Source organism: Parasteatoda tepidariorum, chromosome 3 (genome assembly GCF_982258835.1).
Source record: "Parasteatoda tepidariorum strain Cologne lab strain chromosome 3, Ptep-v5.0, whole genome shotgun sequence".
Lineage (NCBI taxonomy): Eukaryota > Metazoa > Arthropoda > Arachnida > Araneae > Theridiidae > Parasteatoda > Parasteatoda tepidariorum.
In genome coordinates, this window is record NC_141757.1 from 105,011,487 (window position 1) to 105,037,217 (window position 25,731).

Here is a 25,731-nt window from a genome sequence, read left to right on the forward strand (position 1 = left end):
TTCCTGCTTGTACAGTGTTTTGACTTAATTTAACCGTGGTTCGGATTGAATTCTGCTCGATAAACAATACAAATTTATAAACAATACAAATATTTTTTTGCACCCAATTCTTACAGTAAAAACAATGTTTTAAATCTGACTTTACTTTTAATTATAAATTATTTTATTGAAATTAACGCTGATGTATTATAATTAAAAGAGAACTCTTGCCAAAAATATGTTAATATCAGTAAAAAATAAGTGAAATGTTTATAACTTGTTTATTATCTATATAACTGAACATAAATTTGTGGTTATGTCTCGAAAACGAGTGGTTTACTTCTGGGATCCTGATGTTGGTAATTTTCATTATGGTATGAAGTTAGTTTATATAACTTTTCAATTATCAGAAACCTAAGCAACTGTTGTATAAATGCCTGTATATTATTCGGAGATTCTTCTATAAAGTCTTATATATTTCTCACAATGAATTTCCCTATTGTTAAAACAAAGAATCATTAAAGATAGAAAAGAGTTTAGCATGAAAGTGAATATTTCTGTTAAGTTAAATAAGAAGCTTCTAATATCCTTCTATGTTTTCCTGTTAGTGCAGAGTACAAACTTAGTATTAAAGTTATTAAACAATGAAGCTAAAATCGGAAAAATCATGTATTTGAGTAAGAATTTCAGACGTCTGGATGTATTTAACTTGTCTTAGTTTAAAAATATTAGAATTTCGCATGGTAGCAAAATTTTTTGCTATTTTCTGTATGTTCCGACTACTATTGCTAAGGTGCCAAAGACATTTTAACTTGCAAAAATTTTTGAGAAATATTTACTCGGGGTGTCAACAAGTTAAACCTTTCTAGTTGGTCTCCTTCTATGATGTATTTTTTTCCAGTTTCTCAGAAGTCACCAAAAGTTGGCTGTTACTTTGCCATTGATACCGATTGTGAAATCATCCCTCTTGCAAGTTTTGAATTCAAAGTTTCTAATTTTTTCTTGCAAAATTTTATTTCTTTGTGGTGAAGGATCTCCCTTTAAGTAAATAGATATAAAAAAAATGCCAATGCTTTGATCTAAAATAAAGGCAATCTGAAAGTGAAAAGTGATTTTTTGTTCTGTTAAAAATTATTCAAACGAGTCTTTAAAAAAAAATGCATGAATAGATATTTAGGTAATTAATAATGCTTAATATTAACTTGAAATAAAAATAATTTGTAGTAGTTGTTTCAATTTGTAGCTTCTTGAAAACGATGCTATCAGTTTTTTTTTAAATGATAAAAAAAGAGTTATTGCATTTTTCCAAATAGGGTAATGATTTTAAAAGAAAGGTACATTCATCTCTCAAAAAGGGCAAGCAGGGTGAGACTGTTTTAAAAACTTTAAGGATGATAACTTAAAAAACACAGAAATGTTTTTTTTTTTTTTTTTCTTATTTGATAAATCTTCATATTGGCACAGAGAAGCAATAGTAGGAATGTGTTTAATTTTGATATTGTTTAAAATATTTATTATTTTAGTTATTTGGAAAAATTTAATGAAATGGTCGCAAGATTTGGGCAAATATTGAGCAAAGACTTGCAATAAATTAATTTTAAAAAAACTTAAGAAAAGCAGGGCACTAAAAATTGATAAAGGTGTGGTACCCTTTTAAAATAGGTATTTTTTAGCAAAATGGAACTATTTGAATTTTGCAAGAAAATGGTTTATAAAATTCAAAGTTCTTATCCCAATTAACAGAAACAGTTCAACCTAAAAATAATTAATAGTGCAATAAATTTGATCATTTTTATGTAAATTTGTTTTAAAGTGTGTCAAATTCTTACCTTTCAAAATTTTTGCTTTAAAACAATATTGCATTAAAATCATTAGGATTTTAAAAACCTTGTCTTAATCTGTACCTAGCATTAACGACAATAAAAGTGATTTGCTAAATGACGTGGATTTACAAAAAATTGAGCCTGCCAAGTATGAGATTTAATTTTTTTAAATAAATTGTTTATTGTTCTGTAATTTGAATAACATATCATTTTGAAAAAGTAGCTCAATTTGCATGAGTGTTTGAGTTTTAAACAATTTTTGATGCATTCATTTGTGCTTTTTCTGAAAATATTACATATAGTGTGAAAATACACACTCTGAGAGTTTTGTTAAATATGTTGAGTAAAACACCATTTCTAAATAATCGTTAATAATAAACATTTGCAAGGAAATGTAAGTTTATCTAATAAATTTTAAGGAATCAAAAACTCACTTTTTTCTTTACTTTAGATTTTTGATAAGAATATCAATTTTAACATAATTAATTTTCAAGCATTATAAACCTGTGTTTTAAGAACTTTTTTATAATACAAGTATGTTGTAAATGTTAAAAAGCATTTGAAAATTTTTTTGTACAAAACAGGATATTTAAAACCTTTTCTTATTATGTGTTATCAAAATTAGTCTATTAGAAAAGATTCCCTTAATTATTTATCAGAATTTCATACGAGTTATGTGTAATAATGATTGATATTTTTTAGAAAATAATAGGTGATTGCAACTCTCGAAAATGCCATCTGAGGAGCCACCATGCTTTTGGCCTTTTCCTCTCCTCCTCTTTTCAGTTGTATAAGAATGTACTACTATATTTTTCCTTTTCTTAATATTTTTTGTATTTAATTGTTAAAAATATTTTTTTTTAAATTTCCATGACGCTTTCTTTTAGTTCTGTTCTGTATAGTTTCCTAACTTAAGAGATTTTAATCAATTTGAAATTCAAGACAAAAACTAACATACTTCCTTCTATGACTCTCCACACGCTAATGGTGAAAGCATGCAAAGTGTTGCTATAGTTAGAAAGTTCTGCTCTACGCCACCTGTAACCCATTTCGATCGATAACCAATTGATAACAATCATTATTTCACATAATTTGCATGAAATTAACACTAAATAGTGAAGTTTTTGCCTCTGAATTTCCTTTTATTTAAGTTCATAATATTAATTATTTAATGCATTTTAAATATTTATATAATTACTGATTAATATTTCTTCTTGTAATTTGCTTTGAAGCATAGAGTTAAAAAAATTTTTTTACCAAATCTAATATATTTTTATAGGACCTGGGCATCCTATGAAACCTCATAGATTATCTGTTACTCATAGTTTAGTATTGAATTACGGACTTTATAAGAAAATGCAGGTAAATAAAAGTTTCATTTAAAGTTCTAGTTATAGAATTTTCTTGGTCTATATATAATTTTATTATAGTAACTCAGATTGCTCAACACTTACTATCTCAAAATTTATTATTAGTGCTCATATAATCAAAATGTGCATTGAAAAACAAGCTATTGGATCCTAAAAAAAAATAATTGCATTTACTAGCTTGGAAATCATATGATACCTAGATATCTATGAATGATTCTAGTGGATATCAATATGTTTTAACTGGAATCAACCGATTTCAATTGAAATCAAAATTTATAGCATTATCTGCCATTGAAAATCACACACACCAGATATCTACATTGATGATTCTAATAGATATACGTGATTTTAACCCTTGACAGACCATGCTGCCATATTAATGGCATGACACTTTTCTTTTCTGGATCAAATGCTGTTTATATATCTACAAAAATAATTGTTTTATTTTAAAGGTTTTTATTTTTGCCATATTTACAATTCATTCAAATTTAATTAAGTGTGTGATTATAATTAATATTTTTATAATCAATTATTATAATTATACCTGATGGGAAATAAACTTTAAAAAGTTTTGGACTCTTAAGGGTTAATTGGGGTCAATAAGTTGAAGTATTCTAACATTTTTTTCTAGAATATATTTTTATATTTGTTAAAATACGTGAAACATAAGAATCTTAGACTTTCATGGTTAATTATTTCTTGGCCTGATATTTCTGATACATATATCTGAATATACATTCTGAAACACATACACACACACACACACATATATATATATATATATATAATATATATATATATATATATATATATATTATAATTATATATATATATATATATATATATATATATATATATATATATATATACCCATAAGCAGAATATTTTCAAATGTTCTGCAACAGGACTTATTAATTTATACAAATGTTCTGCAAGCATTTCACAGCGAAAAAAAGGCAACTTCACGATAAAATACCATATTTTCATTTTTTAAAATACAGGATCATACACAGATACACTACATTATTTTTTAAACCAAGGGAAACATTCTTGATTTTTTACTTTTTCAATCACTTTTGAAGTACAAAGTTTTGTTAATGATGATGATGAATTATTAATAAAATTCCTATGATATGATGATCCGAGCATTAAAATAAGGGCTGCCTTAAAAATCTTTCGAAGGAAAACATTGCCACTTATTCAATATACAAATTGTTCTGCAGAACTTCGTTTGTTCTGTGACGTACGTCACAGTTTTAGGCACTTTCGGCTTCTGGGTATATATATATATATATATATAAATTTTCAAAAGGAAGAAAAATATTTTCCCTCATAATCAAAATGTGTACCTCATTCAAATCAAGGCTGAAATTAGAGCTGGCTAGATACTGTGTATTTAACAGAACCTTTTTCTATATTTTTCTCTCATAACTCAATTTTAATTTTTATAGAATTTCTATAAAATGACAATTTTTTCCGAAATCTGCTGCAGTTAGTGAGCTTTGTGGATTGTTTTTCATCTGACGTTTGGGGTGGAGGGAAAAAACAGCCCAAAAGTGCTGAGAGAAGAACAAAGGCTGAGAAAAGACTTTTCCATTAAAAAAAAAAAAGTTTTTTCTATAAAATAAAATAAAAGTGAGTTTTCTATATTCAGGGGTCTGTCTAAGACAAATTTACTACTGTTTAGCAGTACCTTCCCTAATTAATCTTAAGGGAAAATGGTAGTTTCACAAAATACTTTTAAAAAAGCAAGTACTAAGATTCTTTTTCCCACGCCTCTTGAAATTTGTTGTATTCCTGTAAAAACGATAAATAAAACGTTAATTAAGTATTTTTATTTGCAATGGAACCCTCCCGTGGATTGCTATTTTGATTGCTTTTCTGAGGAAAAAGAGCTCTACGAATATGTTGCATGTGTTTGGTTAGATAATGTGGTGTGGTAAGCCTAACCGGTCGCTTACACCATATTATAACGAGCTTTTTTTCGCAGAGTTTTTTTTTTAATGAAATGGCAAAGCTGTCCCTCTGTAAAGTTTATTTGAAGTTGAAATTTGAACTATTATTTTAAACATTATTCTAATAGAACTTTATTTTTTTATGAAAATTTTTTTTCCCTGTGAAACTCTTTTCTGTATGACACAGTCAAAAATGTTTCTCATAATGAAGATAACTTTTAATACTAGTACTGTTAAATGTATGTTTTTATTAAATTAAGTTGAATTTTGACTATGGACAATGATTTTTATGGATTTTTAAATTTGGATACAATTTAAGCCCAAAGTTTTACTGTAGCAAAATTGTTTTTGAACATATGGGACAAATATGTATGGAAATTCACAAGTCATAAATGATTTTTATTTGTAGCGAAAATTTTTGAAAATATTTTCTTAATTTACCATATTTTTGTGTTGATGTTTTAATAAAATTTTTAATTTTCACAAATTATGTCTAAATTTTCACAAAATAGGTAGCCTTAAAAAAACCTAGACAAACTCCTAATATTCCTTGATGAAACAAACAAAATTATTTTTTCCCTTTAGAAATCTGATGCAAAGAAACGAATTACCATTCAAACCACAAATTGGCATTATTCCTTTCGAATGTGTGAACTATTGCTAACTATCCAAAAACTTACGAAACCTAAAACTGTTAATATATTTATATTTATAAATATATGTATATAAGTATATATTATATTTATCTATATTTATTACTATTATTATACATAATACTCTGCAGATATTAAGCTAAAATGAGTTGATTTCAAAATTATTTTCTTTAATTAACTGGAATTTAATAAATAAATAAAATTTGGAAAAAAAGCTTTAAAAATATATATACTTCTAATAATTTTGTTACATCGTTTCAGGCTATATCTGAATATATTCTACTTTTTTTGTATATCATTGTATAAATTCTAATTAAAATGTATTAATTTTTAACAATGTAGTTTATTTATTTTTAAATTTTTTTCAACCTGTGCAAATTTTGCTACATATGTGTTTGATTAAGCCTGATTATTACTACTATATTCTTTGAGTGACTGTGTCACAATCGCAAACAAATTTAAATTTCTGAAGATTGTGCTGCAAGTTGACACTTCTTAGAGTATCTCTTGCTGTGTTTATAACATCAATTTTTAAGTTCACCAGTCAAAAAAAAAAAAAAAAATTATTTCCTTAAATAAATAAAAAATATAAAAAATCTTAAGCAGAAATATTTCCAATATTACTGTTATTAAATTGGGTTGTAAAAATTTTTAGGTACAGTTTTTTTCTTGGTACATAAAATTTTTATTTAATTTTTATATACTTTAAAATTTTTGTCAGATTTACCGTCCTTACCGAGCATGTGCACATGATATGAGTCGCTTCCATTCTGATGAATATATTGATTTCCTGCAAAGAGTAACACCCCATAACATTCAATCTTTCAACAAAAGTTTAAGCCATTTTAATGTTGGAGATGACTGGTAATAATTTGTTTCATTATTATTTTGTGAAATATATATTTTTATTATTTTTTTTAATGAAGTGAATCTTATTTTAACATCATTATTATTGCTAATCTTATTTTGTAATTTTTTTTTATTCCTGTGCAAAGAATATTATTTTATTTATTCTTTTTATTAATGTTATTATTATCACTAGTATTCTTTTCGTTAAAGTGAATCTTACATCTAAAAGGTAAAGTGAATCTAACTTCTCTTGTTTTTATTGAAAATTTAAAATGGTAGTAAATTTTATTTTTTCCCCTATTATTTTTGATTTATTAAATTTAACTTGCAATGCCCACCACTATTTACAAACAAATTGAACAAACATGTAGTAAAAGATCAATTTATCATAAAGTGAAGCTTGGCAAAAGGAAGCAATATATTAAACTTACTTTATTTGTTATTTTACTAACACTTTACATATTGTCGGAAGTTAAGACTTCTGGGTCTCTCTAAGACTTCTCTGATTTAATTTTTTTTATTCATGTGAAGTGAATCTTATTTTATTTTTTATTTCTATTAAATGAATCTATTTTAATTTTTTTATGTATGTTCCTGTGAATGAATCTTATTTTTAGTTTTTTTATTACTATTACACCTGTGAAATGAATCCTACCTACATGCCAACATCTCCCATTATCAAAGGAGATTTTTCTTGAATATTTATAGTTGTGGTAAATTTTATGCTTTTCCTTATTATTTTTGACTTGTTTAACTTACAAAGACTACCTCTACTTAGATACTTAGACTAATTTGACTAATTACTACTTAGACTAATTTGAAAAGCATTAGGAAACAACAAACATTAGCAAAAGGAAACAAATTAAGCTTACTTTTATTTTTTATTACACTAACACTTTACTTATTGTAGGGAGCTAAGACTTCTCAGATCTAATTTTAATTTTTTTTCTTTCTTGTGATGTGAATCTTATTCGAATTTTTTTTTTTTTTTTTTTTTTTGTTCTGAAGTGAATCTTATTTTTATTTCTATGAAATTAACCACCACTTTTTATATGAATTGCAAATTTTAAATGAATTACAAATTTTTTTACATTCCTGTGAATAAATCTTATTTTGAATATTTTTATTACTGTTATTCTTGTGAAGTGAACCCTGCATGCATGCCAACTTCTCTCATTGTCAAAGGAGATTTTTATTGAAAATATTATGCTTTATCCAATTATTTTTATTTGATAAAATTAATTTACAATGGTTACCACTATTTATAAACAATTTGAACAAATATGTAATATAATGTAGTAGAGTCTCGATTGTTCGAGTTTCCCATAAATCTGAGCTAATGAAAAAAAATTTATCTTGCTCCTAAATAATGACCAACGCACAAACAACATATGAAATGATTACTACAACTGATTTTTCAATGATTACTGTGACTGAATGTTGAAAAACAAATTTACAGGTACCGATCACATCGTTGATGAATGATGCTATTACTGATTCCAGATTCAGCCTAATAAAAAAAAAATTTCATTTTGCGAAAACACCTGAGTGACAGTGATAGACAAATGGCTAAATAGGGATAAATAATTAGAATTTACAGATGCTGCCATTATAGAAATGATCGGGGCTCCGGAAATGCAAGAGAGCAGTGCAGAGGAGAATCCGGCAGATTCCACTCAATGAATGAGTTACAGTGAGGATCTTGACACTCTAGAGTCTGTAATACGATACATGAGGCAACTCCAGTCAACAATGTGATATGATGATGCAATATTGCTTCCTGAAAAACAAACAGTGTGATTAAACAAAAAAAATTAGAGAATTATATTGACCTGATGCAGTAATGTAACTTAGTGTAATTCAGTAAATGTACCCTAATCCCCTAATGTAAGTAACTTTTCTTTGAATATAATATTTTTTTCAATTAAAAACTGAAATTTAAAATTTGCTTTGTTGCCATTTATATAAATATTTATTAAATTTATGTTTTCGATAATTCATGATTTCGAATGTCCGAAGTAGGTTCTGTCCCGTCAACCTCAAATTATCAAGACTCAGGCCATACTACTTTAATAATTATGTAGTAAAACTTTTAATTGCTAGTAAAATTAAACAAAATAAACTTGAATGTTATTAGTTATTTTGCTACTACTTTACATATTGTGGATAGCTAAGATTTCCAGGTTGGCATCTCTGATCTAATTTTGAGTTTTATTTTTTTATTCCTGTAAAATTAAATTAAATAATCTTGCGATCTTCTTTTTTTTTTCTGGTTGTGAAGTGAATTTTTTATATTTTTTTTCCAGTCCGGTTTTTGATGGTTTATTTGATTTCTGTTCAATGTACACAGGAGCTTCATTAGAAGGAGCTATGCGCCTTAATAATCAGGTATTTTTTCAATGTTAGGTATCCTTTATAACAATGATTTTTTTTCTATGGATTTCATTATATTGTAATTTTATTTTTGTGTGTGCTCTGATTTGTTCTACGTATTGACTTTTTTCTAAATAAAATAAGTGTGCAAAAAAAAAGGATCACCCTAAGTAACTTTCGATCTAATGATCGGTCTCAGTCAGGTGGTTACTTCAAATATGCTTATTAATAAGTGTAGATGATATTTTAAGTTACAAAATCAGACATGAAAATGTACTTTCTCTGAAAAAACCTACCTTTTTTTCGATGAATTTGGGAGTTTTGCATTTTATTTTTTTCCCCTATCCAAAGTTGGGGGTGTGACATCTACACAAACTATTTTTGTCATTAGCTAAAATATTTTAGAGCCATGGTTTAAATTTTTGTGGATTTCATTGTATTTCATTTCCAAATACATTCATACAAATCTACGGGTTGTCCAATATTTTATTTATTTATTAAAAAAATTATTTCAACACGTTGTGGGTGTGATAAGAAAAGACATACATTTTTTATGTTCGACATGTTTAAATAAGTATTCTTTGAAAAAATTGAATTATTTACTAAATTCTTGCCTGTGTAGGAAATATTGAAAGTTTTCTTTGTGTATGTGGCTTGCATGGCCAATGAATGACCGACACAAATATTTGCAGAGCAGAGATTTTTTTATTTAACATAGTACTAGTAATAATATAAAAATAATAATAAAATAGTTATTAGCAAATAAATATTTAAGAAGGTAATATCAATTTTCTTTTTCTCTTAGTTTGTTTTTGTTACTGCAATTGTTTTTCCTTCTTGGCTGCTGTTTTTATTTTTAAAGTTTTTTTCTCTCCTTTCTTTCTCTTTCTCTATCAGTTTCTAGATATTCTGCTAATTTAAGTGGGTTTTGTTTAATCTTTTTCCGATGGTTTTGGGATTTTTTTTATACTATTTTTCTTCTGCAAAAGAAAAATATATATATTGTGTAAGTTAAGCACTTAATACAAATATAGCACTTAAAATACGAAAAACACATATTTAACAAATCATTAATATTTATTAGTAAAATGGTTAAAGTTTTTAATCTTAGATTAAGTTACTAATGTTAAATTTTGTTTTATTTCAAACTCTAAGTATCTACGTTTTTTAATTGTTTATAACCATTTGTAAACATTTTAAAAAGTTTCAATTATTCTTTTTCTTATTCCTTTTTTTAATTTGAGTAAAAAGTGAAAAAAATTGTCCCTAATATTATATTTATTTTAAAATTATTGAAAAAATTCTACCAAATAACAAAATTGCATGTAAATTTTAAAAAAATTTCTATTTCAATAGAATTCTTGATTTTTTGATAGATTCTTGAGGGTATATTTCTAAATCAAAGGGTGTAGTTACTGTTGCTATATGCGTCTTTTCTAACATATAATTTTTATTTGTTTCTATTCTTTCATTGTAATCTAAACAAATTTATAATTTGTTTAGGTTACATTTCTGTTCAATTAAATAAGATGTTGGATGTAACTTTAAATGTTATATAATTAAAATATTAAATAATTTGTTCTTGCCTGTATATTTTTAAATATCAAGTTTCGAACTGTACATAATTTACATGCATAATGTACACTGAGTAAAATTATTAGAGGGGTTTACCAGAAAACCACATCCTTAGTTTGAAATGGTAGAAATATATTTTATATTTTTTCAGTGCTGTGATATTGCCATTAATTGGTCTGGAGGTTTACATCATGCTAAGAAATTTGAAGTAAGTTTTCATGAAAAAATTTGATATGTTTAATTTTTAAATTTATTGTTTACCAACCTACTTTTTAAAGGAATTATCTTTAATTGTATTCCATTGGAATCAAAATAATTTTTCCTACACTTAAAATTTAAAACGAAGATAAACATTGTTATTCTATATTATAATACAGTCAGACCTCGATATAAGGTCATCCGCATATAAGGTCACCCCGCATATAAGGTCACTTTTCCAAAGTCCCGGCTCACTGAATAGGAATTCTATGTTACAGATTATCGGATATATGGTCAAGTTTTAAAAATCGTTATCGCTTATAAGGTCATTTTTATATGAGGCGAGGAGATCTCTTTTATAAAAGCCTATTTAACTTCTTTACAAGGCAATTACCCATCTCGAGTTCTATGAAAATGTTGCAACCAACGAACAAATTACAATCTCTGAAATTGTCTCACAGTGAGGACAATGACAGTGATCCTGAGACTGTAGCTGTAACCCAAGCGGAGGCCTTCAATGCAAGAAATGTCATGCAAATTTTTTTTACAAAAATCTAGAAACCGTTGTACGAAATATGAAAACCAAAAACGAGACAGACCCGCATAAATGATTTATTTTAAATACGGTAATAAAATATGTAATGTATGTATGTACACTTTGAGGAAATTTGTAAACAGCTTTATTTTAAATTAAAATTTTTCTTAAAGATCTAACTTTCTTTAATTCTTTACTAATTCGGTTAAAATTTATTGGCTTAAACATTTAATTTATGACCGATCGTTTTCGTTTGTATTACCATTTTTAAAAAATCATAATGTGTACCGTTTACGTGCTTAGTTACGAACTGCTAATGAATCGGTTAAAAGGTCACCCCGCTTGTAAGGTCACTTTTGCGATGTCCGTTAGGGTGACTTTTTATCGAGGTCTGACTGTATATAGTTTTCATGCATGAATATTATGTTTTTGTGGTTCATAAAAAGCTTTTACTTAATTGAAACTGTTCCTATTACTAAAATGGTAAAATAACATTTTTTTAAATATTACTGTAATAAAATTTATAATTTTTGTCACTTTACAATGTTTCTAAGCGAAAGCTTTTATGTTATTAGGCATTTGAAATATTAAATTTTAGAACACTAATGTTAAAAAATTTGTGTCTAGAGCAACAATTAAAAAAAATCCTTTATACTTTTCACAAATTTATAATTTTTTTCTTAATGTAATTTATGTCTTAGAAGCTTTCATAAAATACATTATAATAATATATCACAAATTTACATAAAAAATATTCTTCCAAAAACCATTTTCATAAAACCATACCATATATGAGCATACAGCTAAAGTGCAGACATTCAGTCAATTCTGAAAAAAGGCTAGTTTGTTTCTCTGGAAGCAAAAAAATACCTGGAATTCTGAGGAGAAAAACAGATGAAGACATTTAAACATTTTTGCAAATCAATTCTTGTCAAGACTTCTTGAATCTGTACTAAAATTTAATTTATTCATTAAAAATTATAAATAATAATAAGTTTATTAATATCAGTAAACTTTTAGACTGGATTTTTTAATGTTTTCTTAATTAAAAGTTAGTTTAAAAATTGTATTTACGTATAAAATTCTTGCATAAAAAAAATTTCTTATTTGCAAATTTTTTAATTAATGTTAAAATTATTCAAATTCTTATGATATATATTTTTTTTTTTCAAATGTTTCTTTCTAAGTCAAGGAATTCTGATTTGTCTTAAAATTTGCCAACCTATAAAAATCTTTAAATAACCTATAAACTGGTCAGAGAAAACAGGTGGAATTTTTGAATTTTTCTTAATTGAGTTTTCTTTTTTTATTGTACCCCTTCATATTTTACAAAGATCAATTTCTTTCTGAGTTAAAGTTTACTCTATTTTTTGAAGTCTTTATCTTGTAAATAACAATAATTGTATATCAACTGCATATTTTTATTTATTTATTTTTTAATGAAAAGATAGACTGTTGGTTATAAAAATAACCTATTTCTAAAAACCAGGGCCAATAATTGCATAATTTCTAAAATATTCAATTGTAGATTTTGGGGTAACTTTTTGTTCCTTTTTGCAGGCCTCTGGATTTTGCTATGTAAATGATATAGTAATTGCCATTCTAGAACTTTTGAAGTAGGCATTTCTAATATTTTTTATTTTATTCTTTACAAGTTTAATGTTGATATTGTTGGTTTTGTAATTAAATGCTTGTATTAATAATAAAAGAAATTCCTTACTTCTCTCTAACAGTAAATTTTATGTTAATAAATGTTGTAACTTACGTTATATGTCATAATAAAATTCTTTTTAAAAAATTACATTTTATGTTTATTAAAATTATTTATGTTTAACGTATGGCTGAAAATTTGTTTTTTCTGTATATAATTTATTCAAATGTCTTTCTTTTAGAAAATACAGTTTATCTGTATATTTTTTTACAAATACAATTTCAATACATATAATGCCTAAGAAATGCTATATTTATTGAGAAAAAAAAGGTGAAAAATTTTAGCATTTGCAATTTATTTACTTTGAACAGGACCTATTCCTTAAAACAGGGGGGTCAAGAAATTCTGGTTATTCTATTTTATATTTTCCATTACCCGGTAAAACCTTAATCTGAAATCAGCAGTAACGTTATAAGTATTTAAGGGAATTCAAAATTAAGTTTTCAATGTGTTGTGATTTGTTATTTCTTTAAAAAAATAAATTATACTACAATGTGATTAAATTATTTGCTGCTAAATTAAATCTGAATGTAAGTGAACATGATGCTTTATAAGCTGCTTGGCATCATTTTCAATTTTAATCTTCTACATATTAGCAAGAGGAAAAAATAATTGTTATTTAAACATTTATTCTACAGCACCATTTTGTATGTTTTGCAAATTTCAAAAACTACTTTTGACATAATTTTTTGTAGAAAATAGAGCAAAATTGGAATTTATTCTTGATGTATACATAAGCTAAAATGAATATATTAAGCTGAATAATGTTTTTCAAAAAAAGAACTTTAATTAACGTTGAGAATGGCTATCAGAAAAATAAAATTCTTTTTTCTCAAATTTTGTTATGAAAATTTTGATTAAAAATACTGATGGATTTTTTTTTTAAAAAACACACACTTTTTAGGAACTACTGTTGTAGAAAATAGTTTCATTTCTGTTCTAAATATGTAATATTTATTTATTTGATTCTTTAGATTTCATCCTCGTGTTCTTTATGTGGACATTGATATTCATCATGGAGATGGTGTTCAAGAAGCCTTTTACCTCACTGATAGAGTGATGACTGTGTCATTCCATAAATATGGAAACTACTTTTTCCCTGGCACTGGTATATTATTATTTTAAAAAACAATGTCTGAGTATAGTAAGAAATATAATATGAAGTCTCTTTTTTTTTTAAGTTAAAAGATAGTTGAATGTTTGTAATGGGGAAGAATCGGTTTAATGTTAGTACCTTTTAATTCTAAAGAGTAAAAATGTGTTAAAAAGTTTCTACTAAAAGTTAGAGTGCACAATTTTTGAAGGGAAGTGCCAGTTCAATGGTAAACAGATGGATGAAAGGTTCCCTTGTTAGAGTATATAGACATCTTTGAGCATACTAATATAATTTTATAAAATTAAACACTTCTAAATATTAGTAGTCTTTAAACATGACATAGTAGTCTTTAAACAAATAAATACTTTAAAAAAAGGAATTTTCTTCTTATTTACTAATGGATTTTCCAAAATAAAATAAAAACAGTGTGGAAAAATAATGTTTTTGTATCATGTACACACAATATGATCAAAAATAGAAGTTTTTTTTTTTTTTTCAAAAAGAAGAGGAAATATCCTTTTTTTTTTTTTTTTTTTTTAAAAATTATGTTAAAGAGAATCCTCTGAAATGAAGTTATACACCTTTATGTTAGAGCCTGGAGGAAGTGAAGTATTTTTTTTCAATAATCATGAAGGAAGGGTTTATTTTATTTCTTAAATAGTTTTTAGTAAGTTAAAAGCAAATAATATTGAAAAAATAAGTGTTTTAAAATAATTTAAGGAAGTTTAAAAAAAAAATAGATTTTGAGCTTTAATGAAAAATTAAAATAAAAATTAATTTTAAAAATAAGTGTATTGATCTATCTTTAAAGCTGAAGGTTTCATAAAGGTGATTCAAAAAGAAATATAACTAAGCTTGATTCTTACACTTGAATTAAGTTACTCACACTAAAATCTATGCCATAATTTATTCTAATTCTCACTTCGGCTTTTCTTTCCTCTTTTTTCCCCTTCCCTCTGAAATGGGATATTATGCTTATTTCTATATGGTAAAAGTTATATTTAAATTATATGCAAGATCATCATTATAATGTAAATTTAAAAATAAAACAAACTGTGCCTTCTGCCCTTTCTCATTGAATGGCATTAGAAAAACTGTTTTATTAGACAGAAAAGCAACCATATTAAATAGTGAGAAACTCTGAATGAAACACTCACATGGTTAAGGATATTTTGATAATAATGTAAACTGAATTAATTTCTGATTAAATTGTTTATTTTATTAAATGAAAGGAAAATATATTTTTAGGTGATATGTATGAAATTGGTGCAGAAAGTGGACGTTATTACTCAGTTAATGTTCCTCTAAAAGAAGGAATTGATGATCACAGTAAGTTAAGACTGTCTTTTTTATGAAATAATGAGATTAATTTTATGTTATAAAAGTGACATTTAAGATCTCAAATAGTAAAATCTAAACTTGTTCCAGCTTCACATAGATACGCCTTGATCAGTAAGAACAGAGATTATGCAATTTGACAGTGGTTACATAGACACTGTTACATGACATAATTGTTAGAGAAACTTAAGTGCATTCTTCTGGGGAAATCAGAAACTTTCTTATCAGTGCATTTCACAACTAGTTGCTAAGTTTATCAACCAATGGTATTTGCTGACTGGAAAAAATATAAAACAATATCTTCTGCATGTTGGAAAACGGAAACTAGAATATTTACAAAGAAACAAAAAAAAATTTTCCTACTTGGGGAGGTTGGCCTTATGTGCCATTTCCCTTCTAGCGGTCAATAAGTAAAATTGTATTGGTCATCGAAGCACAATTTGTCAAGTGTTCAAAACTCGTTACTTTGCCTGAAGAGCACAGAGGGCAGTCAGAAGCTTTCGAAACACCAATCCGGTGAAGATGAGTCTAAAGATAGTCGTGAACAGTCTACGCACGAAAATTTGGCATGAAAAATCTGCAGGGTTATGGAGGAGGCAAGACCAAATCTTTCTTGCAGCATCCACATCTTGCGCATTCTTTATATATCTGTCTATCACTCTCACAATGATGGAGAAGATCTAGTTGTAGGAGAAAGCAAAAGCGGGTTGAGGAAGTCTACAGCCGCTTTTTGCCAAGCGATCGGCTCTCTCATTTCCAGGAATGCCGCAGTGGCTAGTGAGACACTGAAAAAGAATCACCCAGCCATTATTGATAAGTCAGCAGGTAAATCATTTGGCCCAGTACTTTTACCTCTCTTCGTTTCTTCCATTGCCTTTCGCAATTCATCAAAAGTAAAGTCATTATTAAAGAGTGAATCCTCATTTTGGCTCAAGTTACCGGCAGAGGGTTTTAAAAGCCCCTATCTTACTCTTCCACCTTCTGCAGGTCTGCACACTGAAGCATAGTGTTTTTTACCAAAATAAGGACCTTTTCGTTATTAGTAGTAAATTTTCTGTCGTGTAAATTAAGAGATTCATTTTTTCTATAACTAAACATAGATGCTTTTCAGAAACTAAACATGGAATGAAAGTAAAATATTTGTTAGTTTTGTCCTCAGACTGTAGCATGTAATAGCTGCATACTGTGGTTATTTTAAGAACATTTTTTACAGTTCTTCTCAGTTAGCAGCATTATTTGTTGATGGACTTTGTTAGCAATTTTGAAATTTTATTGGACAAAAAACTGGTTTTCTCAGTAAAGCACAGATAACATTATATTTCTATCTAACTTGATTTCTTTTTTCAAATCATTGGTATTTTCAGGACATTCAATAAAAATCTTTAAAATACTTTACACGGTATATTCTTTAAATTGACATTTAAATGTGATATAGTAAAAATGATACTTACATTAATAATTGTTATACTTCTTTTTAATAGGTTATTTTCAAACGTTTAAGCCAGTTATACAAGCAGTTATGGAATTTTATCAGCCTACATGTATTGTTTTGCAGGTATCTCTTTTTTATATATTATGGATAATAGAGATGTAACAAATATTCGACCCTCTTGCTGAATATTCGGTTGGCCAAATATTCGTCTTAATATTACTATTCGATATATATGGCAAATTTGAATAGATAGGCCAAATATGGCAAATTTGAATAGATAGGCCAAATATGTCAAATTTGAATAGATTATAAAGAGTTATATAAAATCGTTTCTTTTTTTTTCTTTTTTTTTACTATACATTATTAGAAATAATTTATATTTTGAAAGACAAATAGGAAAACGAAATTTGAAAAATTAAAACTAGATAACTATATACTAAATCATTAATTTTGCGATGCTGTTTTTTTTTAATATTATTATTATATTCAGGCAAATCAACTTCATTGTTTTTTCGACACTTTTTGTTTTTTAATATTTGAAACTTTATTTTGTTTGTCTCATTTCTGCTGTTTTCCTGTTTTGACTATAGTGCAGCATTTTAACGGAGTCTTTCTAATAGACTTTTATTGTCACTTTTTTCTGTATGGTAAGACAGATTACCGATAGCATCAGAAACTCTGATTCTCAACATTAAAGTTATTTTTCAGATTTAAGAGGAAAAAAATTTCTACTTCTCATATGCTTTTTATATTAACTTTTCTTTTTATCAGTATTTATGTAATGATACAGCAATTTTTAAAGAGCGTTGCTAATAAACATTATTAAATTATGGTTTTTCTAATAATACTATAATTGTATAGTTTTACACAATTAAAAAATTTTATAATTTTAGTTAAATTGTATGAATAATTTTAGTTTTATATTTTTTGTTTAAAAATTAGGAATGATTTTTGTTTTGGTTTCTATCTAGCTTTTTTTTAAAAAAAATTTTTAAAAAATCTTTATTTTTATAGAGATTTTTATTATGACACAGCCCCCTCATACCAATAATACAGCTAAATTTAGATTATTTTTCAAGAATAACTCAACTTATTAATATATTTAAAAAAATAATAATTTTGCTATTTGGCCACTGAATATTCAGTCAATTTTTTTGGCCTAATAATCGGCTATTATGTCATATCACTATTCATTTCATCCCTAGTTGATAAATTGTATTTCATACATGCTTACGTAGGCTTATAAAACATTTTTTTTTCATTCTTTTATACATAATGTGTAATTAAAATAATAGATTAATTTTTTAGATTCTCTCTCTATATATATATTGCCTTTTAATTATCATAAAGGTGATTTATATAAGTTATATTACAAAAAAAAAAAAAAAAAAAAAAAAGTCTAGGAGAGTAATAACATTAAAATATATATTTTCCAGACAGGTCTGAGAAGAAACTTTTAACCACTAAATTACATTTCAATTGAAAAATTTTTAAATCAATTTCAGTAACAGTAAGAACAATGGTATTTAGTTTAACTAAATTGTAGTCCTTATTGTGCTAAATAATTGTTATTATTTTTTAACACTTTTAAGCATTAAAATGTAACTTTTTTTTGGTTAGCAATATTGGTTATTAAAACAAAATAAAAATTATTTTTCACTTTACTTGTATCAAATGAAAATCTTTCATATATATTGCATCAAATGTACTAAAATGTGTAAGAAAATTTTAGTTTAGAATCTTTTTTACTTTTTGTCAGTAGTATTTTGTTTTCATGCAAGAATAATAACTTTACTCTATTTGAATTATATGACTAAGGGAGTGAAATGATATAATATTGTATCTTTCTTAAAATCTGTCTTTTAACTAGTTTGGGAAATCTGCTAATTAGAAAATCATAGTGACAGCTTAGAACTTTAATCAACTCTTCACAATTCTTTATTTTGTGAAAGAGAACAACTCAAAAAAAAAGCAGAAGTATTTCATTCATATTCTTTCCCAAAGAATAAAGCTTTTCTCGTTGTTATATATACTAAATTTATATTTTATAATTTAGTTATAAAAATAGGAGTACGTAAAACCTGAACAAGGTTGCCATTTCACAGGGAGAATAGGGAAAACCTGGAAAATGCAGGGAATTAAAAAATCATCTAAAATAACAGGGAAAATACAGGGAATTTTGATTTTTTTTCTATACAAACTGTGAAAAGACAGGGAATTTCGTTTTTTATTTTAGTATTAAAAATGGTGATTATTCAAATTGCAATCTATGGGATATTTAGGGATATTTTAGTTATTCTAAACTATTTAATTTACTATGGCAATATTTAAGTATGTTCAGCTGTTCCATTTTTTTCTCTTAAGTTTTTCCAGCAATTAAAAATAGTATAGTTAGCCCAATATAGCTCACACAAGAGCACAGTAATTATGTTTCCTCTTAATATATTGTGTATACAGTATAATAATTGTATAATTAATATATTGTGTATACATAATATAATGTGTACAGGGAAAACAGGATATTTTTTTTCCAGATTTGAGTGTTAACCTTCCTCAAGTATATATGTCACTTGCATATATTTGTACACATCAAGTTTTATTATTTCTGGTTTCACCTAAAATAATGAAACATATTTTATATACACTTAAAAATGTACCTAAATGCAAAGAATATTTCAGGAGGGACACCAAGTTTCTTTTTTTTTTTTTCAGTTAAACATGAAGTGACAATTTAGAACGTAGTTTTTTTTTTTACTCCACGGATAAGTTTCTCTCCATGTTAGACAGCCAAAAATTTGAGTAGGTTAATAATAATTAGTTTGTTTTTCTAGTCATACATTGTTTGTATACAATGTTACAAACTTTCAACTATCCATTTTTAAATAAAAAGTTTGTCATGATATAATTGGCTATTTGGAAATATCAAATACATTTATAAAATATGTAATTTAAACTTATTAAAATGTTTGAAAATAATGTTATAATTAAATTTTCATTTTATTTATTCCATGAAATAATGAAATTTTGAGATTCCATTGCATTTCTATGAGATAACAGGACCGTAATAACATTTCAGTACCACATAACATGTGGTCTTTTAAGTATTTTCATAGAGTTCAGTGCTTGCCGTTTTAAAAAATAAAGTTTCTGTAACTAGTATGTTTTTGTTTGCTTAAAAGTTCAACTCTTAAATATGTTCTGTTAGTAATTTCACATATTATCTAATCAATTTTAGTGTGGTTCTGACTCTTTGGCTGGAGATCGATTAGGTTGCTTTGCTTTAAGTACCAAAGGGCATGGGTAAGTCATCCAATATCTATTTAATCAGTCAGTATGTACCTATACATTATCTGTAATTGTTAAAAATTTAATAAATAAGGTTTTATAACTTTGTTATACTTTTATACGTTTTATAATATCAGTATTTGAATTTAATATTTACTCCCTTAATAATAAATTATTAAAATAATAAATTTAACACTTTTAAACAAGTGAGGAAATCTTTAGAATTTTGAGCATAGTTAAGATTAGTGGTCGGAAGTTGCGCACTACAAGTAGTGAAACTACTGTTGTCGCAGCTTTTTTTTTGTAGTTTGTAGTGTAGCATGCTACTTTTTTAAAAACGTAATGCCGTAAATTGTGCGGTACAAAAAACAATAGTTTGTTGCAATTCCTGACAACTATCTTAAAAAACTAGTTTATAAAAGAAACACGGTTCTAGTGCAACTAATTTTTCAAATTTGGTGGGTACAAATCTTCACTGATCCATCAATGGATGCAATAATAATGACCCAGTGGCTGCAACTGAGCTGTAACAGAAATTAAGTATTCAAAATCAAGTATAACTAATATTTAAACCAGAAAATATGAAAAATAGATAATTAATCATTTTGGTCACACTTTCAAACGCTAATGCACACTCATGAAACATTGATGTTATTTTAAAGAAAAGGGTTGTATTTTTAATTTACTTAATTTCTTAGAAAATAAAAGAGCATTAAACAATTAAAAAATAGCAATTATTTAATAATTTTCTCATTTCTGAAATTAAATATTCGCTGTCGAAAAAGTTTAAGGTTAAGTGAACAAATTCGACAAAAAAATGTTTTGGAATAACAAATTTACTCATATAAACAGGAATAAATATTTCTTACTTATTCCCTTATATTTAATGTAAGCCAACTTCTTATTTAAAACCATTTTTTACAGACATATACATTAATTTCTCCAGCAGTGTTCGTCTCTATAAAGTAATGAAGTAGTTACTACAATTCCAAAGTAGTTTGTAGTCACTGCATTTAAAAAAAGTAGTTGTAGTTGTAGTTAACTATATTTGTAACAAAGTAGTTATAGTAAACTGCAAAAATAATGTAGTTTTTATGACTACTGGTTAAGATTCAATACATTAAAGCTCTGACTGACATTTTTCTTCCAATGAGAATTTTTAAATGTTTTTTTTTTTTTTTTTATCTTGATGTTCGTAACATTTATTTGTTTTTAGCGAATGTGTAAAATTTGTGAAGGAACTGAACGTGCCTCTCCTTGTTCTGGGTGGGGGTGGTTACACAGTGAGAAATGTGTCAAGGTGCTGGACCTATGAAACATCACTTTTAGTGGAGGAAAACATTAGCAGTGAAATTCCATATAATGGTAATTAATACTACTTTTAAAATAAATGAAAATGCAAGCAATTCTTATGAATGTAATTTGTATTTTATTTTTGTGAAAAAAATTATTAGCCGCAACATGTCTCATTATAGCAATTTAAAATGTATTCTATGTGACAGAATGTTTTAAAATTATAAATTACATTTGTTTTGTTATAATTTGTTTCTGTAAGTTTTTTTATAATACCTAGTTAATCTTTTGATTAAATTTTAAAAAAATAATTATATTAGTATATGAATGAGAGATTGCCTTTGTAAACTCCACGATGAACAAAGGGATAAAGCTTTACAAAAGAGCCCTGTTTTGTTTTATTCAATAAGCTAGAAATTTAGAAAAAAAAAATAGTCTCCTACATATTTTATGAGAAAGTGTTGTGAGTGTAAGCCATAAATAGTGAATGTGTAAAGTTTGTGAATGTACCTCTCCTTACCCTGTTTAGTTATTTATTGCTTGTTTGCAACAATTATTAGAAAACTTGGTGCAATCAAAGAAAAATAATTCCTTGCTCTTTGTTTACTGAGTTTGTTTATTGGATACCCAAATTGGATGAACATCTAAGCACATCTTCAGAGTTCATTAAGATGGTGGGGGCATCAATATTTAATTACTTAATAATACCTTTTGAAATATAATTTTGTTTTTAAAGTTACATAACTGATATATGTATGAGAAAATCTAGTGGTATGGATTACATTTTGAGAGGGATGGTGAATAGCAAAATAATAATCATTAAATTAAAATGAAAGTGAGTTACTGATCTAGTTCAGGCATTTTCAGAGGAAGAATTTCTAAATATTTCTTTTTGTCTGTTTTATTTCTCAACTACAGGCTCTGAGTGTGAGACAAAATACTTTTTACAAATTCAAATTTTATAAAAATTAATGAAAGGAATATTTCCTAAAATGAGTAAAAAATTAATTAATTCAAAAATTCATTCATTACAAGAATCAGTCAATTTTATTTTATGTTATTTATAAAGTTAATAACTTTAGCTCTTGGCTATGTAGTTACTACTAATTATTTAAAATTTAATTTTTCTTCGTATTTGTTTATATAGAGAGATAAAGTTTTCTTTGTTAAATTTTAAATTTTCAAACAATTTTAAAAAAATAAGGATTAAAAATTGTTTTTTAATCTCTTTTTTTTAAATTTAATTAATATATTTAAGGAATTTGCAATGATCTTTATTATAATTTTTTTTATTTACATTCTGATTTTAAATTCCTACTGAGCAGTAGAAACGTTTTAACTCTTGCTTACTTATCTAAACTGAGTATGATTGATTTTTGTTTACAAGTGTTTTAATAAAATTTTATGCTTTAACTATTTAATCAATATTTTTTTTTAAATCTATATATTAAGAAAAAAAAAAATTTTCTGTTATCTCTATTAAATTTCTGCTTTTATTTATTTAGAATACTTTGAATATTTTGCACCTGATTTTACTCTTCACCCAGATGTCAACACAAAGCAAGATAATGCTAATTCTAAACAAGTATGGAATTATTATTCTACATTCTTCTTTATGTTTTACTAAAGTAAATTTTTTTTTCGATGAGGGGGATGCAAAGTGCGAAAAAGGAGGAATAAGTATTTTTTTTTTCTATGTTTATATTCTTTTATGTGTTGAAGAGAAGAAAAATTATTAATATATACTAAAAAAAACTACACTCTAAGAAAATAAATTTTAGATAATCACTGATTTAAATTAAATTTTTTAAAGAGAAGTAGATTTGAAAATATACAAACATTGTAATATTTGAGGATTAAAAAAACTTTTTTATTGATTTTCTTACTTTTGAAATTTATTGTAAATATATTGCTATAACAATTAGTTTTTAGCAAACCTATGCTAGTGCTTAAAGCACTTATGAAATCTCTCATTAAAAATCATTTTGATTTTTTGGAGCTCAAATAAGGTAGTGAACATTTAATATTTTTTATACATATAAATTTGTAGAAAAGTTAAAAACAATGGTTTCGAAATTTTTACCAATTCCTAGTTCTAAAACTCTTCAAAGCCACTTTTTATTATAATAATACAAATATATTATTAAGGAACATACAATTTTGAAATAAAATTATCCTTATATGGTAAAAAAAGCCGTACAAAAATAAATATAGATTGGTTTATCTAAAAATGTGATTTTTTTTTTTTTTTAATAAATATGCATCTTGAGTTTTTATATATTGGATTATTTATAAAACTTCAATTAAGATGTAAGGCAACAAATTTTTTTGCCATTTCAAATGTCTTAAAAAATCTGTGAAACCTGTTTTGTGATTTGTTTGTTTTAGCCTCTTTTTCAGTGTCAATAATAACACATTTCTATTCCATTGTAATGCTATCGTTTCATAGTCATTACTATTTTATTATAATTACATTTATAAATGTAATAACGCATTTCTAAAATTGTGAAATGAAAGTTATCAAAGTGTTTTTAAAAAAAAGTCAGAATAATCCCATTTATATGAAATAAATTAATTTTTTTTTTTAAAAAAAGAAAGAAATGAAACCTGCTTTTCCATAAATTTTTTAGTATTTGGAAACCATTGTGAAGCATGTAACAGAAAACTTGAAATGTCTCCAGCATTCACCCAGTGTACAAATGCAAGACGTTCCAGAGGACTTTCTTCGTCTTAAAATGGAGGAAGAAGAAAAAGAACCAGATCCTGATAAGAGAATGACGCAAGAAGAAATAGATATAAAGTAATACAAATTTATTTAATTTTTTTTTCTTACTGTCACCATAATTTAGTTGCTAACAACAGCTTATGCAAAAAAAAAAAAACAATCTTCTCCTAAAAGAATAATTGTCCTTTATAGGAGAAGCAACTTTAAAAAGTTGCTCCTCTAAAACCTTGATCTATTTGTTGCTTTTGAATAATACAAGATATTTATATTTTTAATGGCTAATTTTGATTCTCATAAGTTGAAGTGTAGATCTCTACATTTAAGGGTAGTTCAATAATTATTTAGGCACCTAATAAGAGAGGGGGTTGTGATTTTTTTGCTGACAAGGGAGGTGAAGGGGTAAGATTAAAGCTCATGTAAAACATTAAAATCATCTTATTTTCAATTTTTTTCTTCAACTTCAACATTAACGGGCTTACATAGATCCTTATGATTATTACTTTGGCTTGATTTTGCTTTATATATTCACAAAAAAATTTTTATCAGGGAGGTAATTATTATGCTGGTGTAATATTTTTATGGACTTATCTAATCTAATATTTTTTGGGCTTATTTAAATATGAGTTTTCAAGCAAATATTTCTAGGTAATTATTCAATTGATTTCACGGCATTATTAAATGAGATATTAAAAAACAACTTCAAAATTAACGGGCTTACATAGATCCTTGTGATTGTTACTTTGGCTTGATTTTGGCTTATATGTTCAATAATTTTTTTTTATCATGGTGGTAACAGAGGAAGAATTTCAGTTCTTAGAATTAAAATTCATTATGGTTAATTTTCAATAGATTATTCCATTACTGATTACTTTTTTCTAGAGTGGAACCTCCTAACGAGTTTTATGATGGGGAAAAGGACCAAGATGCTGAAATGCCTCCAGAAACATAATACCTGCTGCATATTAAATTTCATCTCATCAATCATTACAACTGAAAAACCATCAAAGCTCTTGTAAACATAAAAGAGATATTTTCACAACAAGAGTAACTTTTAGATTCATTTAAAGTGTGTTTTGCATCACACTTTTTCAAAAAATCATGAATGAACTACATTTATGTACAGTAGTTATGCAACCTATCATTTTTCTACTATTGTTTTTTAAAGAATCATTTGTAGTGCCTAGCACACTATTTTATGGTGATATTTTAATTGGTTGTATGGATTTTATTTATTCTTATAAAGGATTTTTTTTTTCAATGTCTTTTTTATATATATTTTAGCAATTCAAGATAAATGTTTTCTCATAACTTTTTATGTTACGTTGTAAAGTATAAATTACTAAAAAATAAATTTTAAAGAACGCTAAGTGTGTTTTGTCCCAAATTTTACTAAATTATTTGGATCAACTGTTTTAAATATTTAGGTATTAAAAAAATTTACCCATAGAGCCTATTTCTTTTACACTATTTTTATGTATGAAATAATTGAATTTTTACTAATATTATTATTAAAAATAATTATTAATAAATAATTAATACTA

At 25.9% G+C, this 25,731-nt stretch overlaps 2 protein-coding genes across 5 annotated transcripts in view; one reads left to right on the forward strand and one right to left on the reverse strand.

The window, feature by feature from the left end:
• The first annotated feature begins 12 nt into the window (after positions 1-12).
• On the forward strand, positions 13-25,557 carry HDAC3 (histone deacetylase 3). 2 transcript variants are annotated; one of them, XM_016054966.4, is made up of 14 exons: positions 13-353; positions 3,082-3,164; positions 6,502-6,644; positions 8,936-9,017; positions 10,729-10,785; positions 12,871-12,926; positions 13,996-14,129; positions 15,366-15,446; positions 16,937-17,010; positions 20,123-20,187; positions 21,389-21,537; positions 22,971-23,050; positions 24,096-24,265; positions 25,070-25,557. In XM_016054966.4, the coding sequence occupies exons 1-14, from the start codon at positions 296-298 to the stop codon at positions 25,137-25,139; spliced, it is 1,302 nt and encodes a 433-aa protein (XP_015910452.1). In that variant the 5' UTR covers positions 13-295; the 3' UTR covers positions 25,140-25,557. The 2 variants fall into 2 exon arrangements, with proteins under 2 accessions (XP_015910452.1, XP_087015989.1); XM_087159863.1 differs by lacking the exons at positions 13-353; positions 3,082-3,164; positions 6,502-6,644 and adding an exon at positions 8,373-8,516.
• Positions 7,838-25,731, reverse strand: part of LOC107441631 (Alg13 UDP-N-acetylglucosaminyltransferase subunit) — a 76,292-nt gene continuing 58,398 nt past the window's right edge. For 2 of the 3 annotated variants that reach the window (XM_087159866.1, XM_087159865.1), the window contains exon 3: positions 7,838-8,409. In XM_087159866.1, the coding sequence (XP_087015992.1) occupies positions 8,239-8,409 (171 nt within the window). In that variant the 3' untranslated portion in view covers positions 7,838-8,238. Of the gene's footprint in view, positions 8,410-16,102; positions 16,241-25,731 lie in introns of those variants that run through there. The other variant, XM_087159867.1, reaches the window with a different exon arrangement.